The sequence below is a fragment of the Conger conger genome, chromosome 12, assembly GCF_963514075.1.
Source record: "Conger conger chromosome 12, fConCon1.1, whole genome shotgun sequence".
NCBI lineage: Eukaryota > Metazoa > Chordata > Actinopteri > Anguilliformes > Congridae > Conger > Conger conger.
Genome location: NC_083771.1, coordinates 40,686,315 through 40,714,021, shown reverse-complemented (window position 1 = coordinate 40,714,021; position 27,707 = coordinate 40,686,315). Strand labels below are relative to the sequence as shown.

The 27,707-nt window shown below is 43.5% G+C and overlaps 1 protein-coding gene across 2 annotated transcripts; it reads left to right on the top strand.

Annotated features, from left to right (window-relative positions):
- The first annotated feature begins 9,865 nt into the window (after positions 1–9,865).
- egfl7 (EGF-like-domain, multiple 7) lies at positions 9,866–25,795 on the top strand. Of its 2 annotated transcripts, XM_061215717.1 has the most exons (9): positions 9,866–10,050; positions 16,714–16,903; positions 17,656–17,781; positions 18,442–18,551; positions 19,298–19,393; positions 19,835–20,026; positions 23,129–23,205; positions 24,013–24,175; positions 25,084–25,795. In XM_061215717.1, the coding sequence occupies exons 2-9, from the start codon at positions 16,821–16,823 to the stop codon at positions 25,101–25,103; spliced, it is 867 nt and encodes a 288-aa protein (XP_061071701.1). In that variant the 5' UTR covers positions 9,866–10,050; positions 16,714–16,820; the 3' UTR covers positions 25,104–25,795. The 2 variants fall into 2 exon arrangements, with proteins under 2 accessions (XP_061071701.1, XP_061071700.1); XM_061215716.1 differs by having other exon boundaries at positions 24,013–25,795.
- The last annotated feature ends 1,912 nt before the right edge of the window (positions 25,796–27,707 follow it).

Below are 27,707 nucleotides of genomic sequence, written 5' to 3'. Positions count from 1 at the left end.
TGCTGAAGCTGCATCTAAAATGTCTTCACACAAATTCCATAGTATGTTACACTCTTATTAATGTAATGACCCTGTGGACTCTGTCCTATGGGTTCAGTAGTATCATGAAAATGTATACTGATGTTTACCCTTTTAATGGTTTCAATTAATCAAGTTTTCACTTCCGGCTGGTATGACCACATATCACCTTGCTGTTATGGCATACTGCATATTTAACGTGGTCTATTAATATTATAATGCAGGTGGCATACTGTTTGTATTTGTATTTTCAGTTTTCCGGCATTGTATGCATGATCATAACAGAAGATGAGCTACCATACTATTTAATAAATTGAATAATCATTAGTTATTAATAAACTACCAGTATTGCCAATTGTATAAATATTACCTGAGCTGTGCTATCAGCTATAAATGCCCTCCACTGGCCGTGGCGGCCTCAGTGCGTCTTAAGACAGCGCATCACAAGACTTGAGCGGTTTAGGCCACAACAGGTTGAATATATGGCCATGAGCTGCCATGTATCCTAAAGTGTTCACCAAAACCAGCCTCTTTAACTTCAATGGACTCAGGCAGGAAGCACCTTGACAGAGATGAGCGTCCCCTCCCGTCGGTGGAGGAGAAGGAACAGCGGGGGGTGCAGAGTGAAGAGGGGAGGGGCGGGGGTGCAATTGGTTCGCCAGGCCGAGACTGTGGGCTCGAGATAAACTTGGGGGAACCACTCACATCACTTCCGCCTTTTGTTCGGGAAATTATTTTCGAGGCTCGGAATGTAATTCCTGTCAAGGGCAAAGGAATTCAAAACAAGTTCATTAACCCCGTGCGGAGCAAGAGGGAAAAGACATTCTGTGAAGCTGTGTTTGTGTGTGAGAATGGGAGTGTACCACACCCTGTGCACATCCTGCACCACCCTTCTCTCTTTCCCTCTCTCTCTCTCTCTCTCTCCCGTCGAAGCCATGCCCCCAACCCCACGGCTCTGCTGCAGGACTTCGGCCCAGACCACAGTCCCCAGGGTGGAGCTGTGGTATCTGCAGCACACAGGGCCTGGGGAAAATCAGATCACCGCGGCTCACATGCTAATCAGAAGTGCCCAACCGATTGCGAGTTTTGGTTTATGTTTTGCACAGAACTGTTTAGATACTCCCAATGAAATGGCTTTAAGCCATCACACAAATGATCATACCAATGTTATAATTGGTAGTAAGTATGTGGATTAACATTATAAAAATTAACTATACAAAAGGAACAACAGGAAAACTGGAAAATATAGGGGAGTGAGTTACCACAAATGGAAAAGGAAAAGGGAGGACATGTTGTGGGTGGGTCAACATTTTTTTTGGATTCCCAGACAGTCAACTCCTCATGGCAATCTACACCCAGTGAGCACTTTATTAGGTATTTATGAGACTTGTTTTTTCGACTTATTGGTCTTCTAGTGCTGCAGCCTTTCCACTGAATAGGTTTGACAAGTGGTGTGTTCAGGGATGCTCTTCTGCATACCACTGTTATGTAATGTGTAGTTATTTGCATTACTGTCACCTTCCTGTAGGCTTTGACCAGTCTGGCCTTTCTCCGCTGACCTCTCTCATTAACAACACGTTTTTGCCCACAGAACTGCTGCTCACTGGATGCTTTTTGTTTTTCACACCATTTTCTGCAAACTCTAGAGACTGTTGTGCATGAAAATCCCAGGAGATCAGCAGTTTCTGAGATATTCAAACTACCCTGTCTGGCAGCAACAATCATTCCATGGTCAAAGTCACTTATATCACATTTCTTCCCCGTTCTGGGGTTTGGTCTGAAAAACAGCTGAACCTGAATTATATTCTCTAATGGATTTTCAAATGTCAGAGAAGACAGAGTGAACAACTAATATTCATTTGACATGATATGGTGCAAATCATGGCAGTAAAAGACAATAAGTTTGTCAGGATCTGTTCAAATTTGACACAGATATGTGCTCTTTGCTGCCGGATTTCCAGTAATCCTGTAGTTCTTGGTTGAAAGACCTCAATTGCAGTAATGACCCAGTAGGGAACTGTTGTCAGCATGCTTCCAATTTACATTGGGATTACAACAATTTTCCGTTAGGCACACAGCCTGATTCTCGGAAGTCTCTGAGTCTCTGGAAGTGCATTTGAATATAGTAAACCTTACCGATTACTTTTGTGTTATTACCTCTGCTTATTCACCACTTGGGAAACAGTGTCTATTTAACCAATTACCTGTGGCAGGTGCTTGGCTTGGTGATTAGTTTTCTTACCTGTGCTGTACAACTAGCCCCCGTTTTTACTGTTATAGCCCCCTGGGGTTACAGAAACAGAACACACAATGCAGTTTTTTCCTGACGTTGTTGACAGGCTGCCACTCGCTGGGTGTTACGGTGATGTTGTTACTGACTGCGAGCAGTTTAAGAGGGCAGCTTGACTCGTGAACTCAGCGTAAGGGAGGGGGGTGTTCAGAACAAAGGGGTGACATTTGTGAGGCTTGTTTTTTCAAGCATTTGCTCCTGTGCACACATGCAGATTATCCACTTTAGCAGACCCACTCCCCTTTTGCTGTGTTGCTTGTGTGCCAGTGGGTATGTGACCGCGAAAACAACGAAGGATGCTCGGCCTGAAGGGAAGCATTTATCTAGAAAATGTGATTTTGAAACCAATTTAATTTTCACCCTTCTCTCGAAGATTATTTTGATAACAATGATGGCTCTGCTTATCAAAGCAATAGCACTAGAATATTGGAGGCTTTCTTCCATGCTGTTAACCTGACTGGCATGTTTATACTGAAGGGGTTAGACCATCACATTCAATCTTACATTTTGCTATGAAGGTCTGTCATAACCATAGTGGATAATAGCATGTACCAAAAAAACAGGCCACCAGCCAAGCAAATTCTGTGTGCCCGACCCCAACGCTTTTTCTGTCAGTCACAATTTCTGTCAGTCAGTTCTGGATATTCAGACACATCAGTTGGATCTCAGCCATCGGTGAGGCTGCTGTCTCACTTTAAAGTAACACACAGTAACATGTTCAGTGTTAAATCAACTCTTACAGTGTACATATGGTCCCGATTAGACTCAGATGTACTCTGTTAGAGATTATTTACCACTGGACATTTTATTGTGCAGAAGAACGGCTCCTTTTATTGTGCAGAAGAACGGTGTCCCATTAATATGCAACAGTGCATGGGCCTGCACCAGCCTGCTTTTGGCGATATCCACTTGGTTGCAAGTCATTTCACGTTATGCTATAAACTCCACCATGCCAATATCGGTATTTAAACTTTTGAACAGGTCAATGTCATGTCATTCTTCACGGACCCAGAAACTACTCTGATTTTACTGCCTACCTTGATAGTCTTACATGGAGTCATTCCAGGCAAGGGTATAACACTTCAAAGCATAAAAAACTGAATCGATTTATGGGTAATGAGAGACAGGCTCATCCACATGTGGCCTGATGGGCTTTTGCCAAAGCATAAATTAATATGCCACCCCGAGTTACTCAATATCTCTGTTTATAATCTATAATGGTTTTCTTCCCTGTAACTGCTGTCAAGGAATGTGTACAAATATGTCGAAACCGGTACAACTGACTAGAAGTACTTGCATCTGTATATTTGCAAAAACATGGTACATTTAGCAGCTTTTTAGGCAAAAGAGTCCATAAGGCCATGAGCCTGTATATACAAAGGATTTGGCATTTGTGGATTAGAACAGTGGCAGGGCAGAATGTGTTTAAATTTGTTCCTCTGTTACGATGAGAAGGTTGTTAGTCATCATACTTCTGGTCTCCCTCCCCTTCTCAGCAGTCTGGAGCAAAACCTCTGGATACACTTAGTGGAAATTATACACACATAGCAGAAAACCATAGATTATTTTTGACATCAATCTCCAAAAGTCCATGAATGCATTTTACCGCAACTTAATTTCCTTCCTTTTGATGATATTACTCTTGAGGAAATATATTTTTTTAATTTGACAAAAAGTATTTTCTTAAAATAAACATTAGGACAGTAAAAGTTTGTTGTAGATTAAGACATACTTTTTCTGCCTTTCATTCTGTGGGACTACACGGTTGTAGGAGGCTGATGCCTTAGAAGCCTCCTGTTTCTGACTGCTTTTAAGGGAATTTGGCTTCAACTCCCATGGTTGCCCAAATGTTGGGCAAAAGGGAGACGGAATTTGATTGTAACAGTATAATGAACTCACTGCTGTTATGTGTTCTTTTCCTCTTGATATTTAATGGAATGTGGATCAAACCCCTACTTCAAATTACAGTTGCAGGGCAATGCCATTGGCCGGTGAATTTGTCGACAGAGGATTTTTGCGATGTGCTCACACTCGAGAAATGTACAATGCACTCTGTTCGGAAATCAATTAGCTAAGGTCTATTTCACAGCTACAGTAAGGCTTCTGTAAAAGGCACAGGCAAAACTTTTTTTCAAACATTCATTCATTCATTATCTTAACCTGCTTATCCTGAACAGGGTTGCAGGGGGGGCTGGAGCCTATCCCAGCATACATTGGGCAAAAGGCAGGAATACACCCTGGACAGGTCGCCAGTCCATCGCAGGGCACACACACCATTCACTCACACACTCATACCCACAGGCAATTTAGTCTCTCCAATCAGCCTAACCTGCATGTCTTTGGACTGTGGGAGGAAACTGGAGTACCTGGAGGAAACCCACATAAACAAGGGAGAACATGCAACGATTCGAACCCAGGACCTCCTTGCTGAGAGGCGGTAGTGCCACCCTCTGCACCATTCGTGCTGCCTCGAATCCAACACTATAAGGTTTATGCAAAACATGACAATGACCAAGATTTTTGGAGGATGGCTACACGTGAGATCTATGTAATCTAAGCATCACATGACTCAAGTACTTGTTGCCATATGTACAGTATATAATTTAATGACTCTTATAATGGGCCGACCAGATTTAAAGATGGTGAAAATGTTCTACACTGTGGTATTCATATCTGTGGATTCAATTTCCAAATATAGAAATAAAGGTACTTGCTAGTTTAACGCAATTCACTCAGGAATTGATGGACAGAACAACAACAACATGGCACAATAATCTTCAATAATGCACCACGTGAGACAGGAAAAGAGATATGTCATTATTATTTAATAGTTTTAGACTGGATTTTCACAAGGTAGATGTGCCTACTGTGCCTAATATCGCAGGGCTATTATCATTTTATCGCACTCACAAATAAAATAATATCTGTGTGGATGAGAGTATAGACAGCAGGATAACTGGAGCTTGACCCTGGCTGGTTTAACTGTGTTAGTCAGAGGGATGCACGTCTGCTTCATCCCCCTTGTGAGGGTGCCCGGCTGTTTCATCCCCCTTGTGAGGGTGCCCGGCTGTTTCATCCCCCTTGTGAGGGTGCCTGGCTGTTTCATCCCCCTTGTGAGGGTGCCCGGCTGTTTCATCCCCCTTGTGAGGGTGCCCGGCTGTTTCATCCCCCTTGTGAGGGTGCCCGGCTGTTTCATCCCCCTTGTGAGGGTGCCTGGCTGTTTCATCCCCCTTGTGAGGGTGCCCGGCTGTTTCATCCCCCTTGTGAGGGTGCCTGGCTGTTTCTGAAGAGGAAGGAGGGCACAGGCCTTCGGAGCCAGGATATCCTGCTTGGCTCCTTGCGGTGGAAATCATGTCAGCATTTTGGATTGGAAATGGAGGGGTGGGGTTCAGGGAGGGGGGGTTGTGTCATAATCCCAGAGAGAAAGGACAGCTCTTCTCTTTTATCTGAAAAATGGCAGATAAATGTATGTATGTGCATGTTGATCTATATTCTCCAGTGCATATTGGAGTGTACATCATGGACTGTCATCTAGTGGTTTCAGATGTTGAATGTGACTAAGCTATTTTCAATATATTATACCTTACTGATGTAATGCCCTTTGTAAGGCAAATCTTTCCAAATAACTGTTCATGAAACCAAACACTGGCACAGATGCATTTCTTAATAATCATGGGAGTACTATTTTCTGGCCAAACAATCAATGAAAGTGCACCGTGGGAACTCTCTGTATTTCAGATTTATTTCTCAGCATCAATAATATTGACAGTATGCCCTCCAAATCTTAAGGTCTTCCCATAGATAGTAAATAATGTCAACCATCAGCTGAAGCAGTCTTTGTAGCAATTTGCGTTCAGAAGGGACTGCCTCTGTTGGGCTGAAGAAAGTAGCGTACTGAAGACTTTATTGAAATGGTCACTTAGTTTCTCTCTTCTCCGCAGGGTCAGCGCTGCTGCCCTTCCCAAAATCTGTCAGGTCCCCTTTGACGCAGATCCGTTTCCTGCGCAAGTGAGATTTTTATTGTTTCAAGGGACCAGACTTCAACATCTCTCTCCGCCAGCCACTTCCTGCTTCCTTTCTGACAGGAAGTGTTCCTGCAGTCCTCTTTTCTTTCCCTTTTCGGCCAAAATCTGGATAATTAAGATTCGAATGAATGTGGAACAGTCCAGGTTTGTTTTCAAAGAAAGAGTAGTCTAAGTCAAAGTCTAAGGTGAAATGTCTCAGAGAGAGAGAGAGAGAGAGAGAGAGAGAGAGAGAGAGAGAAAGATAACTGCATACACCCCTATGTCCTCACATGCTCACCTCAGCCTATTTTCACCTGCGACCCTGCAGCCAATGTGTTCCCACGTGGTAGTGCTGGATACACTCCCTCACTGTTGCTGTCCTAGTCCAGTAATGATGATACACCAATAGCTGAGACGCAATTTCACATTACAGATATGAAAGGAATAAATACAACGGGCCACTGGGTGAAAGAGCATGCTTGCTCTTTAATGTTCACACAGAAATACTATCTCTCTCTCTCCACCGCCTGGCGTCCACTAAACTGTGACCATGAAAGTGATGCAACATAATATTAGTTACTTTTTTCTGGCTTTTTTTTTAAGCCGTGCCATTACTCTGGTGGTTAAAGACAGTTCTGTACGGAACTATAAAATTGTTACCAGGGAAAATGTGAACTGTGCTGGAAGATTAGTTCCATGAATCCCTAACACAGCACATTTTGACCCTGTAGTCCTAATAATGGCACTTCAGTATGATTATAGAGCAGTATTACATTTGGCATTTTGCAATATCAACACGGGCCAAAATGCATCCAATATGACCGAAGGCCGTGGAACAACCTCTAAAGTCAAATATAGATGGGGAGAGACAGACTGAAAGGGATAGCTTGTTCTGTTTCTCACAATTTTGCATATATTAATGCAGTTCCTGAATGGCATGACGAATGAAAAGGAAGTGGAAATCAGGCAGAGATGACTTTGTGGGCGACTGATTTTGAGAGGATATCAGAAGGCTGTGAATACAAGACTCTCAGTTGCTTCAAAGTGAATGCGTGTGCACTACAGTTACATCACCACCGGCAACCAGCGATAAGCTCTGTCAGTTCCCCTGGATGGGACCTCTGTTTTTTTTTATTTTGGAAAGAGCAAATCATGGTTCTTCTGAGGGGGCTGTGTCATGTGTTTTGAGGGTTTAGGTTTGATTCCCGTTCAGACCAAACTAGTTGCAAATCTATCCATTTCTGGGCATTCAGTATGGAAGTGCTGGGGGAACTGCAGTTCTTTCTCAGTTCAGGGGCTGGGCAGTATATTCCTTTCATCCCATTCTGTCAGAGCTTCATAGTGCTTCTTTGGAGCACTGCTGAAATAAAGACACACAACATAAGCATTTAAGAATTCAAAATTAAGAATGTCATGTTTTCCTTATAGTGATCTAATTGTCACATACATCACAGAGAATATTGAAAAAATATGACTGTTCTTGCCTATCTATTGTACGTTCTTACATTAAAAAGCTACAAAATTTGAAAATAGTACCTGATTAATGACTCGTAACGAGGAACACCCCCCCCCCCCCCCCCCCATCACGTATTATTCCCTAACACAGTTGTTTTTCTAACCTCCAAATTCCATCCAAACCACTGGCCCTCGTCCACATTTTTATTAACAGTTACGCATTTGCTATATTAATCATAGGTTAGGTGCATTAAAGCATGGCTAGTGCCTACATCACCCTAAGTCAACATGGTTATAATTGCTTTTTTGAAACAGAAAAGAGAAGTTCAATTACGCCAAAAGCCCGGGGCTCCACAATCTTACCAAAACCAAACAATAATTAAACATGGGACCTAATTAAACATGGGACCCCAGCACATAATTAATACACTATTCAAAGGTCTACTGACAGTCTCAAAACAATAAATAAATAAATAAGAACTTGAGTTTTTGCTCTCGTTCAATCAAGCTGTGACTCTTGAAATGGCTCTTTTCACGAAATTGCTTTATTATTATTATTATTATTATTATTATTATTATTATTATTATTGTTGTTGTTGTTGTTGATGTTGGTGGTGGTGGTGTGTATTTCTTCTGCATGTCGTCTCCATGAAATATGTTAAATATGTTGCCAAAAAGTATGTTTGAATCAGAGCCCTGTCTGTTTATTAAATTAATGGAAGTTCCTTCTTTGAACCAATTTGATGCCAATATTGCAAACTTCATTTAAGTTAATCTTAACATGGTAAAACCATAATAATTCAGATTCTGAAAAAAGGATTCTGTGAATTTGTTTAAATTCGAAACACGCATGGTGAAATTGTGCATGACCTTACATACTGCTGTACATAACTTTATGTTCGATTGTATCAGGTACTTATGAGCGAACACTGTTGATCCTGTGAACATCTATGAGCTGTAGCCAGAACAATGTTCTTCGCTCAGGTTCACAAACTAAAGTCTTCAGAAGGACTTCAAAGGGAAAATGGCTATTCCATAACATAAAGCAGCAGTGTCTTGCCAGTGATCCAAGGAAGAGGAAATACTAAGCCAGAAGCACACATTGGGCATCAGTGGAAGATGACTGGCTTTATTTGATTGTTTAAGAGAGGACAAGCTACAGCCCCATGGCAAACAACAAAAGCATGATAGGTTGACTGGGTAACCTATTCCTGCAAGAGCTTGGTTTTGTGTGTCACTTGGCTTTATTCTATTCTACACCTCAGGAAAAACTAGCAAGAAAGCTAAAACGTTTTAATGCATGTAGTACTAACCACAGCTACCTTCTGAATTGGTGACACATGCTTCAGCTACCTAAATTTAGAACTTTTGTAGTGTTCCAGACTAAAATGCTTCAGGAATAGCATAGTGTGTCAGGTGGAACTCTTGTCATTAATAAAAGTATGACTGAAATATATATACCCGGTACCCACACATACTTCAATATAAACTCTTCTAGGAAGTCACATACTCATTTGGGTCGCTTAAAAATAAGCCTAGTAGCTTATGCAATGGATACGACCTGGGACACGGCAGTGTACCAATGAACCATGCCGTGAAATGTAATTCTGGATCTTTTGTTTTATTCATGTAACTTTTGTGACAGGTGAAAACACCATGCATGCTTTATCAGTTATAGCCTGTATATAGAGCAGTCCGTAAGTACTTGGACAGGGTCAATTTTTGTGTTGCGTTGTCTCTGTACTTCAGCACATTTGACTTGTGTCTGTTATTTTCCAATAAAATCTGAAATCTCAAAAAATTAATTCAGTCTTAAAATGGAGGGAGTCTAAGGCCCTCTTGTTTGGGCTGAAAATAGCAGCTCACTTTCTATGTGTTTAGCACAGGCATGTGGGATAGGATATGCTGAAAAATGTGGCTCATTAAGCAGTTTGAGCAGGATGGAGCATGTTTGTTCTGTAAAAACGGTTTTATCAGTTCGAAACACACACAGGAATTCCGGTTTGGGATTGTCCGTCCAATTCCTGACTTCCACAGGAAGGCCAGCATAAAAAGCAACTGAAAAACACCCAAAGGCATTTCATTTCTCTCCAGCCGGTTCAACAGGGAACATCGAGAACTTAACCGTGGGTTATATCCTAATAAAAACTTTGGGATGAGTTTAAAAGAAATTGAAACGATGGAAGAGTTTGGTAAACCGCCTGTCAAGTGGTTGGGGTTGGTGTCTATGGCCGCAGCTCTTCACAAGACCAGAGGAGCCTCGTGCTACTTCAGAATCTGGGGGTAAGCATAACTTTCTGGCTAATAAATACAGCCTATGTAATTGTGTTTTATGCGATAGCCATAAGTGTAGATTTCAGACCAGTAGCCTATTTATGACGATGTGTATTCATTTATTTATTTATTTGCAAAATATTTATTAGCTAAAGGTATCCTCTTGGTTGTGTTTTGCCACGTTTTGACGTGATTAAACATTTTTCTACAGCAATATATTCACTACTTATGCATGTAAGAATTAGGTCAATAATCAGTCACCATTGTCGGTTTTATGCCTGTATTATTAGCCTATGAGGGTTGGGTCATAAGTATGTCCAACATACAAAGCATTTTTATCTATCCTGTTGAGCTGATGTTCCAGGTTTCATTTGACCAATAATGCGTTGACTCATTTTGAACATTAGCGTACCTTTTTATAGATTTTTATTTTATTATTGTAGCCTACTGTTCAAACTGAACGGGCGCAGTTCTTGTTGGCAGGTGTAGTGCTGGCCACTTTTTTAGTACGCCGACTAAATGGTTGTGACTAAATAAAGATAAACTCTTACAAACTGCGCACAGCGCTGCAAGGCTATTGAGACTGATCGCACCATTTGTTAAATTTTCAAAACATCACAACCATTTTCACATAAGTATTTTGTTATGCACTTAAAGCAGCTTTTCAAGTTTTTTTATGGGGAAGTAGGCTACTCTCATATGCAAATGTAGCCTAATTTTATAAAAATGCGTGCTAATTAGTCTACTATACATGGTTTATAGGCTAGGCCTGTATATGCGCACACCTCTGCATTGATATGGAACAAAATATAATATTCCGTAGCATTACGTTAATATGCTACATTTGACTGCATTTGGAATTTGACTCGTGCGTTTTGTCAGTGTTTCATTTACTAAAAAAAATATATATATATATGATTGATGGCGGTCCAACCTATAGCCTAATTAGGGTAGGCTAATTAATTACTTCGACAACCTACTGTCCATAATTAAATGAAGCAGACTTGGGATAGCTACTGTAAACTCATGTAATTCACTCCACCATTCGCTATTCACTACAGCCAAATACTGGCTGCCATATTTCCCTATGCTAGAAAGAGATTCTCAACTATAAATACTTTTAGACATCTGTCAATCGCGGTTTCACATGTTTGGCACTCCAAATCCAGGTGAAGTTCCCGTTTTTATTACGTCACGCTGAGTGTATCGTTGACCTGGCGCTGCGGTCGTAAGGCTTCCAGCTGGCTTGATGAGAGGAGGGCTGGAGTGCCCCCCTGCGCGGTCTGACAGTTAATGTTAAAGCCGACAGAGAACAAACCTGTAACTTCGAAACAGCACTAAACAGGAATACGAAATCGTAAAGGGATAAATACCAACGCTCCTTCGATTTGAGAGGAACGAGTACTACGCTTTGGATCTCACTTTTTGCTGGAGTTTGATTAATAAACACTGACCAATTTTCTGGGAATTGTGAATTTGGAACGTATCTTGGAAGTCAGTTTTCTTGTTCATAGGGAACGTTTGTGAAATCAGAAAGAACGCTACGTTGGCAAGTAAGTTTATGAAGTGTTTACATTGTAGCTATAACTTGGTGAAATAACAGAATATCTCATATGCAGTGTCATAATCGTGACTACACACACATTCGTTGAATTGATTATTCCTGTCATAATGCAAAACGATAGGTCATGCGCGTATGATACGGTTGCTGTATTGACATGACCACATATGTTGGTTCTTATGCGATTAATAGTTTTGCTTAATGGATTTACAGTTTTTAAAATGAGTGTGCTTCATTCATTCATCTTTTCTCGAGCAGGTTACGGCATGGTAAAATAACTTAGGTAAACTCACGCAAACAGTGAATGAGTAAAGTAATTATATATTTATTGTGAAACAGCGCTCTCTGTTGGCCACGATTTGTCTTGGAAGGCAACTTTTCCCTGCAGATAAGTTAGACCACTTAATTTGTTTCCAAACAGTGTACTGGAACGCTTTACATAGAACATACCAGTGGCATAACAAGGCTATATTTTCCCGTTTTGCTATTTTCTTCAGTGCATCGTAGTGATATTGTCTCTTTGTGATAGTCAATTAAGTTTCTCACTGATGCCGTTGGTTGCAGCAATCATCATTAGACAATCAATATTAGACATCGTCACTACTCCAAAAATACTGTGCCGCATTACGCACATTTAGCCTGATGTTCTTGAAAACCTAAGCTAGTTTTAAGGAATACCATAGATGTAAGAAAAATAGATTGATGATTATATAACAATGCAGCAAGTAGCAAATAGTTCTGTTGTTTGTTTAAAAATGATAAAATTAGATAAAATGATACTTTTGAGTGATACATTTTTGTATAGAGTTCTAGCTGGTTACACTAGCCAGGTAATGTGATATTTTCTTGAGTGCTGACTAATTTAATTTTGTCTAAGATTCATTCATTTTCTGTTTGAAATCTTGCAGTGCTATTTTTAGTTGAGAGAGAGAGAGAGAGAGAGAGAGAGAGAGATTTTCTTTCCCTGCTCTGCTCTAAGATATGCTATTGGCTGCTCCCCCTTCTCCAAGAACCCATTCATAAATAAGTTAGAGGTGTGCAGTGAAGATTCACTCCCCCATTCCTCACAATGAGGGCTGATACTCTCTAAAGCAGCCCTCCCTACAGGAAGTGGAATGCTTTCACAAAAGCGCTCTCCGGCTAATTCTGCCCCTTTCCTCCCGCCTTCACGCTGAACACTGGCGAGAGCGCACGGCCAATTACCTCGGCCGTGTCAAAACAGCGGCGACTTTTGTTCGCCCCTTGTCAGAGGAAAAGTGCCCCTGCTGAGCAGAGGCATCAGTCCGGCCGCACTGGCCAGTTTGATGGAGCTTGGCTCTGCGGCCACCGGGCGATGACGTGGAGATCCGCTGCGCAATACGGGGCTCTGCCCTGTGGACTATCCGGAACTTTCCACACATTTCTCTCTGTGTAATTGCCTGTCGGCCTGCATATCTCTGTCGGAGCTGGACATGCAGCTTCCCCTGTGGGTCACTCTACTGGGCCTCTGCGGGCTTCCTCTGGGAGGCCTTTATTTTCTTTGTGTTGGACGGCCTCGTTTAACTGAAGGCAGAGACACTCAAACACATTCCGGGAACAATACCTGCTAATCCAGTGCTCGCAGGAGTGTAGGGGGTATCGCAGAGGGCAGCCAAAGTATCACTTCATGACTCAGGGCTAAATTCAATTGAGAGCCCACCTGCTCTTCATTGTCAGTCAATCTCGGATCAAAACAGAGTCTTCAACTTTTCTGTCGAAGCAAGGAGGGGGGAGGAAAACTAAATTTGCTATAAAATGTGCTGTCTTAAACTATGCCTGAGATGTATTGTTCAGCCCCCTCCTTGGAAATGTGTTCTCTGTGCCTTCAGGTTGACTCAGAGTTCATATAAAGGAAAACTTGATCATCAGTGATCATCTCCACAGCCAGGCGTAATTAAATAAAAGTAAAGTAAAAATGCTGACAGGTCTTTAATGAAGATCGCTATTCATTTCAGTCCGCACTCCTGACAGCGAAACAGCCCTTAACAATGAGTTAATGGCATCTCTAAATCTGTGTTTATGTGCTCTGTCTGCACATTGGTCTGTGGATGTTGAAAGCAGACAGAGGAGTGTGGCTGTGTGCACACACACACCGCGCTGGCTCATTCTGTCTGCTGGGGGTATTTTCCTCCTCAGTCTTCACTTCCCAGCGGAGGGAGAGGGAATGGCTCCAGTCGATCCGTCCGCACTTCCCTCCGCCAGGGCTACCCCCAGCCAAGCCTCGAGGCCGGCACAGAACCGGTGCCGTGACAGTTTCTGAATGAACCTGGACCCGAGCCTCCGGGCTGCCTCTGGGCAGAGAGCCAGTTCAAATCAGAGTAGCATACCATTAGTCAGCCAGCACTCTGCTTCACCTTCTGGGGAAGGGAAGAGACTGTGCCATTTTTACACAGAGGTCCTGTGTGCGCACTCCAAGACTTTCCCCGAGGACACCGTGCAGGTCATTAGTTTTAACATTTTCTCTCTAGTGTAGGGAAGACACTGTACATCTTTTCTGTTATACAAGCTCTCCTTGATTTGGGAATGTTGTAAGTCAAATAAATAACCTTTCAAGCTGGCGAGACAAGCCTCAGGTCAACCTTTCTGCCAGATACCTCATACATACTCCGGGGCAGCTCCCTGGTTCTGGAAGACTTTTATATCACCGTGCCGACTCCCTCTACAAATCTGTCACATTACAGGGCAAGCGTTTTTATTTTTGCGTGCTTCATTTGATCTGAAAGAGAGCTCACAAGAGAGAAGAAAAAGAACAGTTTAGTATTGTGAATAATAGTAAGCCTGCTGGCAGAGGGCTATAATGTGCCTTCATGGGGAAAGCTGAAATGTGGAACACCCGCTCCATGGCCTCATATTCCTTGTAAAATACTATAATATTCTATGCAAAATGTTTTGTTTAAAGACTGGAAAGGAAAGCTTCTAAATAAAAGGAGAATTATTGCGTTGTGTGTGGTGAAATGGTAGCCCTTTGCAGACAGAGAAAAAAGGAACCGTGTTGTAAATACAGCAACCCCCCCCCCCCCATATCTCTATTAGGGAACTCAGGTGACGCTCGTGGGGGGCTTTTCATTTTTCTCTCTCCAGAGACTGTCGGGTAGGTACTCTCAAGTTGTCACAATCCCGCCATTACGTCCCTCACCGAGCCAGAGAGGGGTCGAGAGGGCAGGCAGAATTGCCTGTAATCTCTGGAGACCTCTTTCCTAAACCTTGAGTAAACCAGCCATTAGCTCTGCCATGGTGCCACGTCCTGTGGCCCAGACCCTCACAGGGCTTGGTGACTTATTAACAGCCCCCTAATGGCCGACCCTTATCACAGAGTGGCTGGGTTTATGTCTCTGTCTGGGCGATTCTGCTTCTCTTGTCACCACGGCTATTTAATGTATGCCCAACTGGCGAGGTCAAGCCATCCCCCACATACAGGCTGCATCAAAAAGCCAAGTGGGCGTTTGTCTGCAGTTCAGGGTGATAAACCTCCAAAGGCAATGGCAAATGGACCACTGCTACGCGATGGGTCCATTTGCGTCTTTATTGAGTCTGTTATTGCCGTTTTACTGTTTCGACTGCTCACCAGGGACTTTTGCTGAAAGGTCTTTGCAGTCATTCATTCATCAGCTTTGGTTTGTTATGAGTAAATAAACAGATTGATTAACATGAGCTATTCAAGATGTGGGTGTAAAAAATGGAAGTGTCATGGGTTGCTTGTGAGCAACATGTTGTGCAAGCAAATCAAAAATTGAAATGGCAGAAATGTTGAATTTATCATTTCCGGTTGAATAATGGACAGCAGAGTAAGAATGATAATCAATTCCACACTTTAACATGAAATACTGTTTCCTTTGCCTACCCCTAGTCTGGCTTGCCTTATCCTCTGATCAGACTGGCTGGCTTCTCTCCTTAGTCTCAGTGCAGTTATGGATTCACTCTCCGTTCTGTTCGATGACATGGAGGAAGGTTTTCTGTTGGGGATTTTTTTAAATTAAAGAAATATAAATGAAATATTTATCTTCGATACGCTCATAATTACATCAGTAATACTTCTGTAATGTGCAGGTGATTTTCAGCGGGATACACTTAGGAGGGTTGTATATATACAGTAATACAGGAACCTTTACCGTTCATATCCCGTTTAGCAGTCGCTAGTGCTTACTCTTCCTGGTGCTGGTGTAAAAGCTGGGGCTCTTTTGACTCCATTTTGACACGCTGTGCCCCGGGGGAAGATGGCTGCCCTAAATGGCCAGGCAGTGTACGCCAGGGCGGATCTGTCACCTGCACTGCTTTTCTGCTATAGCACCTGTTTGGTCCCATGGGCAGTAGCACTATTCAGCTTCTCTCAGTTTATCATTAACTACTTCACAAGGAGGGCAACCAGCAGAGCATCAGTGCAGGTGATGTGTGAGGAGACATCAGAATATCATATGGGTATGGTGATCAGAATATCATATGGGTATGGTGATCACAATATCACATGGGTATGGTGATCACAATATCACATGGGTATGGTGATCAGAATATCATATGGGTATGGTGATCAGAATATCATATGGGTATGGTGATCAGAACATCATATGGGTATGGTGATCAGAATATCATATGGGAATGGTGATCAGAATATCATATGGGTATGGTGATCAGAATATCATATGGGTATGGTGATCAGAATATCATATGGGTATGGTGATCAGAATATCATATGGGTATGGTGATCAGAATATCATATGGGTATGGTGATCAGAATATCACATGGGTATGGTGATCAGAATATCACATGGGTATGGTGATCAGAATATCATATGGGAATGGTGGGAAAGTAGACTAAGAAAAAGAATGCACATTTTACATTGTTTCCTTCTGTTTTTGTTGTCATTTTTTCTCCCAATTTAATAATAATAATTTATTATTATTATTATTTATTATTTGCAATAATTTCTCCCAATTGAGAACAACCAATCTTATGTATGTGCATAACTACATCAAGTAGTTAATTCAGGGCAATTCCACAAGATTTAATGAGTGAGGGGCACTGTTTTCACATCCTGTTACTGCCGTTTTACAGCCCGCCTCCCGCAGTGCCCAACCCTCCGTCTGTTTGGTTTCAGGTAGCCGGAGTCTTCCGCTTGAAGTCTGCACAAGACGCAGTCAGGCCGGGGCGTGAGAACCTCCTTCAGCCCCCAGCTCACCTGCAGCACCTCCTGACTGAGGAGAGATGTCCCCGGCGCTCCTCATCCTGTCCTCCTCCGTGCTGCTCCTGCATGTGACCTGCACCCCGCAGTACTTCAGCCAGCCCGGGTACCTGTCCTCCTCCCTCTGAAAGTGTCCGCTTGTGTCTCACTGCACAGCACATTCCCCAGCAGCTCGTATGTCTTTGTTAGGTGTAATAACAGGTCAGAAAGCCTGCTTACAGTAAGTGATGGTGTCTGAGGTCCGGTTCAGGGCGTTCTGAAGTAACGGAGTGACACAGCTGACATTAATTGACTTTGCATATCGCCAGATGCTAAGATATCTTCACCTGGACCATAATTCTGTGGCCTTCTGGTTTATTTATGTCCAGTATTGTAAATCTCTGTCCTTATGGACGACGTGTTTCAAATAAATCAGATGGCTTCAGCTATTCAGGCCAAATGCTTGAAAGGTAAGGAGGATAAATAGGTGTAATTTCCCGTCAGTTGAATTCTAATTTTCACTCCTGAGAATGCTTAATTTAATCTCATCACAATTTTCCTGTGACAGTGAAGCATATGTTGGAGAGCCTTCTGCACAAACCAGGCAAATTAATATTTTGTTGTTAAATATTTTAGTTGCCCCTGAGCACAGTGTAATGTATGGTTATTTTGATTCATGCAGTATATTTCAGCAATAAATAAAAACATTAGCCTACCAGGTAATCAGATTTCACCTTACTGGTGGCCACTGTAGCATAGCCATGAGCTATGGTTCAGTAATTGGCGTAGCAGCTCAGAGGTGATGTGGCCGTGCATTAGGCTGACGGGGCGGTGAACAGCGTGTGCTGAAGCGTGTTTTTGTGTCGGCTCTTTCCGCAGGCGGCGGGTTTGTGGCAGAAATGTCCCTCATCACAACACCGTCCTGCACACAGAGTCATTCGTCCAGCCCGTCCACCAGCCCTATATGACCCTCTGCCAGGGACATCGACTCTGCAGCACCTACAAGTAAGAGCCCTAGCTCTGTGTTATAATAGTAATAATCATAATAATTGGAGTAATAATATAATTGGAGTATTAATACAAAGTCGAAAATTGCTGTTGGTTGTGTCCGGGCCCGCCATTCAGTGGAAAATTAATGGAGAAAGACGGAATAATTCAGCCATTTCCCCTCAGGATCGCTTTCTCACAGACGAAACAAGATTCTGTGTTTAATCTGAACATGGGGCTGGACTGTGGGAAATCATGTGACAGCAGGCCTTGTTTGTGTAGGCACAGCAGCCTCTGTTTGTGGTTCTCCTGCTGCTCATGTGTGCTGTGCGTCATCGCGTAGGAGAACCGGCCGATAATTCTGCCTCTGCCATGTTTGCTGGAATTCCCTGGACTGGCTGGGATAGTTTCTGGGAAGCATTTTGTGATGTCTTTTTGGCTGCCAGGAAAAAAATCTGGCCCGAGCTATCAGTGAAACTTCAAAAAAGGCTGTTTCGTGTAATGTTCTGCGTAACTTGCTTTTCTTATACCCTTGTTGAGAAAGTTTGCTGGTGGGTAATTGAACTCACCCTTACCAAACGCAGTTCTCCAGACTTGCTTTAATACACTGCTGGACTGTAACAGGAGAGCTAGACCAGCGTGCTGAGTGCGGTGTCACACACCTGACTGTGTTCACAGGACAGTGTACAGGGTATCCTACCGGCAGGTGAATCGAGTGCCGGCGTCGCACTTCTACCCAGAGTGCTGTCCAGGATGGAGGCGAGTCCACTCGCACAACTGTAACCAAGGTAACCGCCTCAAGTGCTCATCACACACGTCTGCGAAAGCACTCACAGGCACATGCAAGGGGTTCTAGAGTTACCGTGTGTGTGTGTGCACGCTCCAGTCTGCGGTCTCACTGGGATTAGGATCAATGCAAAATGACAGAAATGAGACCAACATAAAACATGGACCATGCGATATCGTAGCCAGCTGATTTACTGTGAGTGCATTTCTCACTGTCTTTGCTCCGGTTCAGTGGCAGATGCTCAGAGCATTCAGATATAACCATTACAGGCCATGTCTGTGCAGTGCTCGCGGTAATACTGTATTCTGCATTTTTTACACAACATAAAGCCAAAATGCAGGAAAGAATACACACTGCATTCTATACACGCAGCTATTTTGATGTATTTTCTGAAGATTGCAATGGGCAATGACGCAGATTTCAACCACAGCAAAATCTCATGTTTCTTTGAGCGAATCGCCTTTCAGTCTCTCACGTTTGTGTTGCTCATTGATCTTGATATTTACACAGCTGTTGGTACCATTGCGAAATTTATTGACAAAGCACTTCATTAGAATGAAAAGTTGAAACCAAGATGTCACACTCTAGCTGGCTTGCTCTGCATAAGTACATTCATTACGTCCCTTTGGATTATGTGCCAAAAACTTGTTTTGATCAGAATGGTTAAAAAAAAAATATTTGTAGCTTATTTCATCCTGTCATAAAAAAAGTGTCATAAAATGACGAATGTGTTTCTCTCTCCCACAGCCGTGTGTGCCCAGCCTTGTGTGAACGGGGGCAGCTGCATCAGGCCCAACCACTGTGTCTGCCCCCAGGGCTGGACAGGACAGCACTGTCAGACAGGTAAGCCCTCCAACCCTGAGAGACAGCCTTATCCCCTCCTCATCACTTTCACTAATGCTCGCATTCTAAGCAACCCACGGACAAGAAGTCTTCATACTGTTCATGTCTTTGGTTTTTTGTCATTTTGGGTAAAGCACTAGTTTTTCTGCAACAATTCCCAGTAATAGTGTCCAGGACATTGGGCTGTAAGGCTAGACCTCACATAGTGCCAGATGTACTCTGTGTATATCTTTTACAGATTTCCTTTGTTTTGGACAGTCTTATGGGCTCCGCACGTTGTCCTAAACAGCCAGCAGATGGGATAGATTGCGCTTGAGAATGTAGCATACTGCTGCTCTCCTCGTGCCTTCGCGGTCTGTTCTGCTGTTGCCATGGCGAACGCAGTGCCTGTTCGGATGCGTTTCCATGGCGACGCTCACTAACGTCCCTCCTGTCTGTTAGATGTGGACGAGTGCAGTGGCCCCAACCCCTGCTCCCAGCGCTGCGTCAACACGGCGGGCAGCTATCGGTGCGGGTGCAGGGAGGGGTACAGCCTGGCATGGGACGGGCACTCCTGCGAGCCTCTCCCTCCACCCCCCACCCCGCCCGCTCCGCCCAAACCGGCCCCTCTCCCGCCACCCACCAGCCGTGCAGGTAGGCCATTCCTCGCCCCCTGTAGTCACAGTAATTAATGTCAGAGCGTGTGGGCTCATAAGCAGCCCAGAGTGTTTTCCATTACCAGCAGCAAGCCTTTAAACTGCGTGTGCAAACCACAAATATTAGAGGTGGACTGAAATTTTGCCTCTTAAGTCCCAATTACCATAGGGTGGGAGGGCAAGCAAACTGCGAGGCTATTCTGAGCCTGTGTGTCTGTGCCAGTGAGCCCTGACTGCTGTGTGAATATCAGGACCGGCTAGGCTTCCGTTCCCAGACTCCCTCCCTCTCCCCACCATTCCCTTTTGAGGCAGCGGATTCTGCCGGACTCTCCTGGGCTTTCCTGCTCGCATTATTCTAGTCCCGCTGGTCCACAGGGGGAGTCGGATATGAATCAGAGCCTCAGGGCAGGTTGTCCGATCCACTTGTTAGCTACAACATCAGCGCACTTTCAGTTATTAACACGATCAAACGCAGCGGGGATCTTCAGCAACTGCTCAGGTGACCCTGCGGTGCTGAGATGGTGAGCAGACTGCAGAGGCTCCCGGGTAGAGTCAGGTCCTCAATCCTGCACTGATCCTTCTGGATTAGGATAAAGGGAACAGCCCCCCTCATCTGCTCAAATTCAAATAACATGCACCTGTCTGTCTGCCAAAACCAAGGGTGCCATTCATCTTTTTTACATTTCCTATTCTAAGTTCCCTAGGTGGAACAACATTTGGTTGTCTTAACATCAGCATAGTCTCAATTTAATGTCAGCGGGTCTTGTGAGCGTGTGTGTGCGTGGCTGTGTGTATGTGTGCGTGCCTCTTGTTTTAACGGCAGTGCCTCCTACTGGAAAGAAGAAGACCACCAGCTTCACGGTCCATTATTACTTTTGGTACGCGCTATGCCACTCTCAACTCGTACCGTGAGTAATAATGCACTGTGACTGGTAACGCCACCAATGGGACTGCTCCCGGTCAGGTAAATGGTAAATGGTAAATGGTTGGCATTTATATAGCGCCTTTATCCAAAGCGCTGTACAATTGATGCTTCTCATTCACCCATTCATATACACACTCACACACTGACGGCGATTGGCTGCCATGCAAGGCACCGACCAGCTCGTCAGGAGCATTTGGGGGTTAGGTGCCTTGCTCAGGGACATTTCGACACAGCCCGGGCGGGGGGATCAAACCACCAACCCTCCGACTGCCAGACGACTGCTCTTACTGCCTGAGCCATGTCGCCCCTCAGGTACTCCATGAATTAGCCAGTCTGTGGATGGTGACCCTTTGGTTTACCAGTATTACACATGCCTGGTACTGTCTATCAGTTCTCCTATCATTAGTATGTGTGCTTATAACAGCATGTCTGGTGATCTTTCTACCAATGCTTGGTGCACTTGTTGAATTAATTAGGGAATCAGAATGAAAGTGCTGTTGTCGTTTCACTTCACGATCGCCTGAATCCAAAGCGATGTAAGAAATGAGAATTTTGAGCCTTACATGTGGTCACTGACCCATGCTTTTGCCAAATTTAGTAGAATGGGTCAGAAAGCAATGTCTTTCCTTTGGGGAAATGGAGTATTTAGGATGATGCTGTCTGATATGTTGCAGCTTAACTATTTAAATGTGCGGGCTGCCATCGGTATGACCAGAGGAGGATGGTTTATTGTACGCTAGCAACACAGGGAAAATAATGCCGTTGTTTGGAGCGTTGGACAGAACACAAGGACATTCCTCCCTGAGTACAGGCATGAGTTCTCTCAAAACTGCCACTCTGGAGCTGATCTGACCCCCAAGGAGGTTCTCTGTTTCCCACACATGACAAACCTCTTTAGTCATACACAGGGCTTTTTTCAGCCTGCTTTGACCGGTTATTTAGCTTTATTTGCTTTATCAGCAGAAAAGAGGAGTGCGATGAATACGCAGCCAGTTTGTTTGTGGAACTGACATTGGATAGTTCTGGGAAGGGTTGCTGAATGTCCAGCATCACATCGCTGAAGTTGCAGAGTCAGCTGTTCAACGTTTCTTTCACTACAGAACATCAATATCATATTGGCGAAGCTGTAAGACATTATGTGGTCGGCAGGAAAGCAGGCATGTACTGTATGTACAACACAAACACATACAATCAGATTTTTGCAATGTGGGAATTGATTGTAGCTATTATAACATGCTGAATCTAACAGAAAATAGTTGTTGTGCAAAAAGCTCAGGGCAAAAATAGCAGTGTTCGGTTGTGGAGGTTTATTTTAAGACCGCCTCATTAAACGGGAAGCTGGGTGCCTTTTGTTTTTCTTGAAATGCGGAGGACTACACTGCTGTTGAATCAGGTTCAGGCTGTTGGAATCCAGTGCGGACTAGGAGTAGCGCAGTCGCGTGTGGGCTGCCATGTTTCCGAGCGTGCGATGAAGTCGATGAAGCAGGCAGTGTCTCTCTCTCCTCGCTGCCTGACCGAAGCAGGTTACAGTCGAGGTGCTGAGAGAGGGGAGTGTGGACGTCCAAGGGCCTGCTCTCACTCTCCGCTCTTCCATCGGAAGCTTTTCTTGAGTGGATTCTTGTTCCCTTTCCAGCTCCGCCGACCCCATCTGCTGGGGGGGGTGGGGGGGGGGGTCGACACCCCAGGTCTCAGTAACAGCCAACATCTGGGAAAGATCGGGGCTCTGAGAGCGCAGATTTACATGACCTGCAGTAGGGTCCGCGACATGAGCAGATACTGCCCTACGGTGCAGCAGAGAGCGCGGGGATGGCTAGTGGGACTGGGATGAGGCCAAAGGCCCTGACTTGGGGCTGCATGTTTACAGAACGCATGATGGATCGTTTTTCTATTTATGACACTGCTCGTTCGCGTTCTCTTTCCCATATTCCGGGCTCTCGGTGGCTAACGCTGTGGAATCTATTCGCCGGGGGATAACCCTCGAGCCTCATATTCCCTAGCCCCCTTGGCCTGTTAGTTTTGGGACCCAGGCTGGCTATTAATCACATCGCGACGGGACGCTTCAGTGACTATCTCAGGACACTTCTCGAGTTTGGGCCTTGGTGGCTAACTGGGAGATGGTATCTGGGAGCCCCGCAGGGACTGACCAGGTTGTGTAATGTGTTGTGTTTCTCAAAGGGGGAGGGTCGGCAGCCGCGGACAACATGACCGAGGAGGTGCAGATCCTGAAGAACAGAGTGGAGCTGCTGGAACAGGTACGGCAGGGGGCCATTGTGTTCCAGCCCTAGGAAACGCACCACAGAGACCTCCAGCCAACGTTTCCTCACCTCACACAAACTGTCCTTCTCACTCATCGGTGACATTTTAATGACACACAATCAGTTAAACACTGCCTATCAAAGCCAAGCATGCCTTACTATGTCACGTGCCTTTTCTGGGTGCACGTTTGAGCAGAATATCCCCAAGGCAATAATGAGTATTTAAAAACATGTTGGTTTAATGTGCTTAAATGGGTACAAAAATGCTTTCGAGTAAAATAACTGTCTCATGTAAAGCATGTTGCTGGTAAATGTACACCTCCGTACCATGGGGGTGTGGACTTGAAGAGGATATTTTCGACAATGTTTATTTTCAGCATTTATTTTCTGAACGCGGGTACTTGCTGATAGAGCTTCCTTCTGCGTTTAACTTCCACCCAACTTGTCTGAGGCCTAGCAACTGCTCACAGCCAGGCATGACCTACCTTATAGACACACGTCAGTCACCCTCTCTGAGGTACATGTAAACACTTTTACAGAGGCAGCTACTCTGAGGGGCAGCTAACAGTTGACCGTGGCCTGCCCTACAGCTAGACTGAAGCAGACAACCTCTCTGTTCTTGCAATTGCAATGGCAAGAGTAGAGAATATCCCCTGTAGCTGTTTTCTAAATATAGGCTATTGATTGGGCACACTGCGTGATGTCAGCGGCACACAGGGTTCTGGGTCCTGCACTATGACGCCATCCGACGGGATGAGGGCGTGAGGAGCACTTGCACTCACACTGCACCTTCTCTCCTGGCAGAAGCTACAGCTGGCCCTGGCTCCTGTCAGCAGCCTCTTCCCTGTGTCTCTGGACGAGGCCATGGTGGAGAGGACCACGTTCCTCACCCACTCCATCCAGCAGCTGGATCGCATCGACTCCCTCAGCGAGCAGATCGGCTTCCTGGAGGAGCGTCTCGGGACCTGTGAGTGCCTGCCCGCGCGCCTTACTTCCCCCTCAGCGAGCATTCGTCACTCAATACTCCGCATCCATGCGTAAATCCCACTCTTTTCTGCGAGTGCCCAACGCAGGCTCTCTCTCTCCATGCACCCTACTCACCCCACAGATTCCCTGTGGGTCTAGAGATATCTCCACTCTGCACTGTCTCTCTTCAACACGGAGGACGGCTAACCAGGCTTTGTCTGTCTCACAGTCGTGTAGTTCCAGCCGAGCTGAGTTAAAAGCCTTTGAACGAATGTCGAAGCAGCTTTCGGAAAACAGCAAAATGGATACCAAAAGGATTTTTAACAACTGAATCTTGTGTAACAGCACTGCAAATAGCTGTGTGCCTGCATCAGTCCGGCTGACCCCCGCTAAGCAATAAATGGAAGGAGCTGTTGACATATCGGCATGATTAAAATATCTGAATCTTATGCCTCCCTGTTTTCTCCATCTGGCCATGGAGAGTGATGTTTATAGTCCAGACTTTGAGTGAGGAAATGTCTCATTTACTGCAGGTCTTAGTCTTATATAAGGCTTTGCAGAATGTATCATCATCACAATTCTAATGTAATATGTTCTTTTCCATTATAGGTGCAAGTAAGTAAACCGTGATGAATAAATGGTTGTGTCATATAAAAGTTGATATAGAGAGTAATTTGGCATTATGTATAAACTGGATTAGCACCACTGCATGTTTGCAGGAGCTGTTGTATAGGACAGAAGTGGGAAGTAGTGTCTATTATGATATAACAAGGAAGCCAAGATTATGGATTTGAAGCCCAGATTTGTAATGCTGCTGTACCCTTGAGGAACATACTTTGTATGGACATTGCACTGTACCTGTTTGTGTGTAAGGTGCTGTAATACGTCTCCTCTGCTGTTTTACCCCAGGCTCCTGCAGAGACAATTAGATACAGAAGAATAAGCCTTGGCGTCAGCCTCTGTTCTGGTCTGCATCAAAGTGGACCATCAAATCCAAGGAGCCTGGTCCAGCAGTTTTACAACCCTCCATCCAAGACATATATTTCAGATGTTACTCATGTTTTTCACAGCGAATACAGAAAGAAATCACAATGCAGCCATAACATTTTGGCAGTTACCCTGAAATTGAAATGGCCAAAAATGGCCTTTTTTTCCATTAAACACGTCACGTTTTTTTTTTTTAAGTTAGTGTTGATGGTGCTGTAAATGTGACGAGTTTTGTCACGCTCACCCAATTTGGACAGCGGCACCAGATCTGGTTTTGTCCTGTAGTCTTGAGTTTATGTGCCTCAGCCATCCCCTGAAATGACAGCCCCCCTAACACTGAGCAGGGTGGTATGGCATTGACTGATTTACTGCAGGTCTGATAAATTCAAAAAAGCAGGATCAAACTGGAACCTTGTGTTGCTCGTTTTCATTGTCTCCATTCCATCACTTGTATTTCATCTTTGTGCGTCTGGCCCTTAGTCAGAACTAGACCCCTTCTGAAGGGCAGACAAGGATGTCTGTATTTATGTATTTAAGTTATAAATTCATGTGCTTGTGTAGATGTGATAGATGAATTGCGTCTGTCTTTTTTTTTATAATAAAACAATTTTGCCAGAAAAGTGCAAAAAAACAAGCCCTCTGTGTATTCCTGCATTAGTTTCGGCAGTGAAAGAAGAAAAATATTCCGTCTCTAAAACAACAAGAAGGTATAATAAGCCAAATGACTTATTGTACAGATATTTCAAGGTAATCCCAAGAGAGGTTCATTTGAGAACATTACTCTTAATTAAAACAGCATGTGCAAGGCAAGAAAAAAAACAGACAAAGGAGCACTCCGCGGGTCCCATAGGAAAAATGAACTTTATTTTTTCAAGGCATTCTTAAACAGGTTTAGCCAGATTCTGTGAAATCAAGACCATTACATCTTCAATATAACCAGATACTACTATGGGTTTATACATCACGTATGTGTGCCATGTACATACATGTACACAGATTGGACCATACACACACAAGGCTCTGTTGTATTTGAAATGCAGACACTTCTGACAGTTTGTCTAAAGCTACCACAAGTCTACACTTTTAATAGCTTTGGTGAACTTGATAAAAGTATTTAGCAAATTTGACATATTTCCAATACATTCTTTGTTTACTTTTACTTTCTTTACTGCCTCCCTATGAATGGAAAGAAAATGAAAGTGCTTCACACAACTTTATTCAGAAACAAAACCACATGAAATATATTTGAGCAGACAGCCAGTCTGGCCTATTAGTCTCATACACACAGGACCACATGATTTATTTGCAATCTGTAGGCAAAATGTCAGAAACGATGAGGTAGGCAAAACACTAATCACTGGTATGTTAGAACACAGAGTTGCACAGAAGCAAAAAAAAAAAAAAAAAATACAAAAAACAACTTCACTGAGCGCTTCAATAGCAGGATCAAAATGGATACTTCTAGTTAAATGGCTAGTTTGTATTGGCTTGACAAGATTCAGCTGGCTACCTAATGATACCAAAAACCATTTCATAATCCATTTACTTGCTTTTTGGCGAGATAGCTTTTTGGGAGACATTTGTACTACTGTGTAACAATCAAAATAAACACAGATAGCTCAAATTTTATACTGAGCTATTTTTTTAACGCCACAGAATGGAAGAGTAACTCGTAAGCTTAAACTGTAGAATTTCACTTGATACACAGCCAAATTTTAATTGAAACAAAATACAAAACTAAGCATATCACTGCAGTTACATGACAGATACTGATCACATCAACATATTTTTAAGTACAATAAACTTATCTTAGGTTTGTTTGTGGGTCTGATAATCATGTGCATGCATTATAAATATTTCACCCATGACTAAAGATGGTAATATATTTTGAGCAGTATTTCAAATGAAAATTAAGATCAATAAAAATTGACAGTGAAATCTGCATGCTCCTTTTAATGAAATATTTCCTTGTAATACTAGTATAAGTATATACACACACCATCACGTCAACCTTAGAAAAAATTGTTCATGTGACTCAACTCAACATGCTTAACAATGACCAATGTGTTTTGCCTACAAAAATGTTATGAAAATCATAACAATCATGTGATGCATACAAGAAACAGGTTAACTGGTGCCATAAATATTCACTGGCATGCCAGAGGGCATGGGATAGTAGTTATACTCTTTGTTATAGCTGAATAATGTTATAGTAGCCGTCATGTCTGAAACAAATGTGGGTGTGCACAGTGTTCAGGAAATACAATAAATCTATTCACTTTATTAATTCAAAATATAAATATAACCGTGTTGTTATGAATTTGTTGAGAACCAATGTTACACTGCATTCCATTCAAATAGATTACAGTTAGAACACAATACAGTTTATTGCAATTAGCAATTCCAAACATTTTCTACATTTTTAAAAATATCGAAGCGGAACCTCAAAAGCCCAAAAAATGTTTTTTCCACTTCACTGCCAACCGGACTGTAATGTTCCAGTACAAAAGTAAATGTACATTTTAAATAAATGCTTGTCTTTCATA